At 41.1% G+C, this 4,364-nt stretch overlaps 1 protein-coding gene across 1 annotated transcript; it reads left to right on the top strand.

The window, feature by feature from the left end:
* The first annotated feature begins 1,712 nt into the window (after positions 1-1,712).
* LOC111874704 (histone-lysine N-methyltransferase SETMAR-like) lies at positions 1,713-2,162 on the top strand. The gene has a single exon (XM_023870425.1). The coding sequence runs from the start codon at positions 1,713-1,715 to the stop codon at positions 2,160-2,162; it is 450 nt and encodes a 149-aa protein (XP_023726193.1).
* The last annotated feature ends 2,202 nt before the right edge of the window (positions 2,163-4,364 follow it).

Here is a 4,364-nt window from a genome sequence, read left to right as displayed (position 1 = left end):
AGTTCCTCTGACAAAATTCGTTGACATGAACCATAAATTAGTCCCAAGGTGTTACAGAGGTCTTGGATGGTCAGTCTACGATCTTGCAGAATCATATCCCTATCTTTTGCGACATTTTCTGGTGTGGTGCCAGTTGACAGCTGTCCTGAATGATCGTCATCATTGGTCAATGTTCGGCCATTTTTGAAACATTTATACCAGTTGTAAGTTTGTGTCTGGCCTAAACTGTTGTCACCAAGAGCTTGCTTCATTTGGTGCGTTTCTGCAGCGGTTTTCCCAAGTTTAAAACAAAAATGTATACAGACACGCTACTCTCTCAGTTCAGCCATTGCAAAACCGCAAACTCACAGAAACACAGTGGAAATACGTTCACCAACAATAAACCCAACCACTCAACTCGAAGCCGCTTGCCACACTGATTCAAGAAGGATGTGTGGGGAGACACCTAGCGGTATTTCGATGTACTCATAACCATTCGTGGGCAAAATTCAAATTTTGGGAACTTTTCGATACACCACGTATATCAGCTGATATGTTGCATAGATCCTCATATTTTATGCAGTGATAGGTTATTTCACTTGAAGACCAGCAGTATAATTATGCAGTGCAACATTTAACATCTGTGAAAATTTGCATGCGAAAGCATTTTGCTGTGAGCAAAAGAACTCTCTGATACAATAAGCAGGACTAATATGCACTGAAGCAGTCATGCCATATAGAGGAAATGTTCTCGGCAACAGTTGCCTGTACGTTCAAACTTCATCAGAAGTGCCTAATCTGCTTCATCAACTAGCAACACAACATGACAATGGAGAGTGCATAGTCTACCACAGAGCACAAAGCGCCAATGAGTGGGGCCACAATTAGGACAATGACCTATGAACTTTTACCTAAATTGTCAGGGGAAGGTAATAGATTTTAAGAAGGGCACTGTCTCAGCATTAACATAAACATTCAATTTCTTCACATATACATTTTGTAATCTTCATGGCGCAAGAAAATATTGATGAGAAAGAATGAGATATTGGAGACGTTTCTTCCATCGACATATACAGAACATTCTGTACCATTAGGCCAGGTGCACACCAAGGAAACTGGCATCTGAAATGCAACCGCGATTTCTGAGAAGTGTTATCAGCTGGAGTTGAACACATGTTAGTAAATGGAGCAATGCAAATTGAGGAAACAGAAACGCAACTTGCGGGAGACTGAGAAACTCAATATTCAGGCAACGGAGCGTGCCAGTGAATCTACTGAGTGATAATATATGTAGGGCAGTCAAGAAGTACCCGGAATCCCCCTGAAGATGGAGAATGAGCGATAATATAGCGCACACACTGTTGTGGTGGGGAGCTCTGCATGTCTGCTTGCAGGCGCAACAGGTCTGGACAGGTTTCAGTGTGCAGTGTCTTTACTGTTCCGTTTGAATTAGACGTGAGTGTTGGTCATTCAGCGCAATGTTGCAGTTCGAACAACGTGCAAACATCAAGTTCATGTGCAAATTTGGAAAATCTGCTTCAGAGATGCAATCGGCCCTGCAGCAAGTTTATGGTGATACTGCATTAAAGAAATCCGCGGTTTATGTCTGGTTTTCCCAGTTTAAGAACGTGCAGGAGACGTTAGAGGATGACCAGCGCAGTGGGAGACCTTCGACATCCAGAACCGAAGAAATGATTGGAAAGGTGTGACAACTGATTCGTTGTGATTGAAGAATGACCATCGCAGAGTTGGAGCAAGAAGTTGGTATCTCTCACGGATCCATTCATGCCATTTGGTACGATGATTTGATGATGAGACACGTCAGTGCGAAGTTTGTTCCAAGGCAGCTGACTATGGATCAGATGGAATGTTGTATGATGGTCGCTGGTGATCTGTTTAACAAAAGTACACAGGACCCGACGTTTCTCAAAAAGATCATCACTGGTGATGAGTCATTGATGTTTGCCTACGACCTGGAAACAAGGATGCAGTCATCGGAGTGGCACACTGCATCATCTCCTCAGCCAAAAAAATCACGCCTTGTCAGATCCAAAGACAAAGTGATTCTCACTGCATTCTTTGACATCTATGGTTTGGTGCACCATGAGTTCTTACCGCCTGGACAGACTTTCACTGGCAATTTCTACGTGCAAGTTTTGCAGAGGTTGCGTGATGCGGTTTGAAGGAAGCGGTGCGACAAGTGGCAGGGACAGTGGTATCACGATAATGCACCGAGCCACACATTGCTTGTTGTGCAGCAATTCCACGCCAAGAAAAACATTTCTGTCATCACTCAACCGCCATCCTCTCTGGATCTCGCTCCAAATGACTTTTGGCTGTTCCCTACTCTGAAAATGGGCCTCAAGGGGACATGTTTCACAACCATGGAGGACATCAAATTGAATGTGATGGCTAAGCTCCAGAAGATTCCAAAAGAAGCCTTCCAACAATGGCAGGATCAATGGAGCAAGTGTGTATGCGCGCAAGAGTCCTACTTTGAAGGTGATTAGGTAAGCGTTGCCATATGTCCTACCATTAGAGTACTATACCACCATTCTGGGAACTTTTTGACTACCCCTCGTAGATACCATAAAGAGAAACATAAAAATTTTAATTGACGCAAGAAGGAGGTTGGTCTAGAAATAAACACAGAGAAAACTAAGTATATGTTGCTGTCTCATCACCAAAATGTAGAGCAAAATCCTGACATAAAGATAGATAACATGTTTTGAAAATGTGGCACAGTTGAAATATTTGGGAATGATGATAACAAACGAAAAGATGATTCAGAAGGAAATTAAGAGACTGAACTCTGGTAATGCTTGCTACCATTCAGTCCATAACCTTTTGTCTTCTTGTCTGCTGTCCAAAAACATAAAAATTAGAATATATAAAACTTAATTTTGTCTATGTTTCTGCTGACATAGCTGTATGAAAATTTGTATCTTGTCTTCGAATTTGAGATCCTACAATATCCACTAATAAGGAAAAACTTTGAATGCTCATTCTGTAAAATTATTTGCAAAGTTCTGTATTCTGATTAAATTGTTTTGAAACAATATAAACACCTGAGTTTAAATTGTAGAGAAGGAACAGGTGTACTCAGTGTTTCCTTTTCTCCTGTATTCTCATCTTAAACTGTCTGAACCACCACCATATCATTACAATGACAATATTATTATCTGATATTGCAGAAGAGAAGTGCACAAAATTGGTGGGCAAACACACCTACTTGAGATGTTGTGAGCAACTAATCGAACGTAAGTTTCCTCAGGGTGCGCCTGCTAATTTGGAAACCAGTTACCTGCTTGTAATCGGCTATATTTCCCAGAAATCGTGGTTGAATTGTAGTTGCCAGTTTCCTTGGTGTACGCCTGGCCTTAGTGTCTAAGGAGCCGGGATAGCATAGTTGGTATAGTGGCTGGATACAGGGTTTATGACCGAGAGGTCGCAGTTTGAGTCCTGGTAGAGTCACGAATTTTCTCTTCTCCACGTTGTCCAGACCGACTCTGGTGTCCACACAACTTCCTATATAATGTGTACTGGGGGGCTCTTTCCCCAAGGGTAAATCGGCCTAGGCGTGAAGTCAAACACTCACCTCTAACTAGTGCTGAAGACAAGAAAATGTGGATCTATACATCCACTCCCCCACAAGTCTTCATGGCGTAGTTCTTAATTCGTTAAGCATAGGGACAACTTTACCTTACCTTTACCATTATTGTCTTTCCCATCTCACAGGTTCCCACAATTCCAAAGGCTTTGCTTCTGAGGGTTGGAAGTTGAAATTGTTAATTGGCCACAGTGAGAGGTGGACACATAGACACACACAGTAATCTCACGAGTAAGTTACTTCCTCAAAGATGGCGAATACTAGAAAAAGAGTCCAGTCCAAAATAAATTTTCAATTTACCATAATGGGAAAATTTAATTATATCTATTGCCTCTAGGGAATTTTCGAATGGGAAGATGATTTCCTATCTCAGTGTTGGTATTTATGTTTAAGGAATTTTTAGGTCACAGATTAACAATGCGAAGGTAGAGTTTCGTATTATGGTTTAATTGATGTTGATTGTCACTAGCTGTTGCTAGTGGGCGCTAGTGTGTATGTCATTATAGACTGGGTAAAGGTAAAATGAATAGGTGGTTGTTATAATAACTTTTTGTGGATACGCACTGGAAGTTCCAATCACGTACTAAGTTCATGTAATTTGTGTGAATGTTAAACTGTATTTGAAAATTTGATACATTTTAATGTCAGAGACCAAGTTTTACACACATACGGGGCGACATACTAATTGTAGTATTGTATACTCTAATTTTTATTTTTAGATAGCAGACACGAACATAGAAGGCTCTGGACTGAATGGCAGCAAGCATTACATGAA

Source organism: Cryptotermes secundus, unplaced genomic scaffold, assembly GCF_002891405.2.
Source record: "Cryptotermes secundus unplaced genomic scaffold, Csec_1.0 scaffold302, whole genome shotgun sequence".
Lineage (NCBI taxonomy): Eukaryota > Metazoa > Arthropoda > Insecta > Blattodea > Kalotermitidae > Cryptotermes > Cryptotermes secundus.
The sequence above is the reverse complement of the archived record's forward strand: the minus strand, read 5'-3'. Positions and strand labels throughout refer to the sequence as shown.

Bases quoted from the DNA above. Each gene is read 5' to 3' on its own strand.
- LOC111874704 (XM_023870425.1), top strand. From the start codon at position 1,713: ATGACCATCGCAGAGTTGGAGCAAGAAGTTGGTATCTCTCACGGATCC.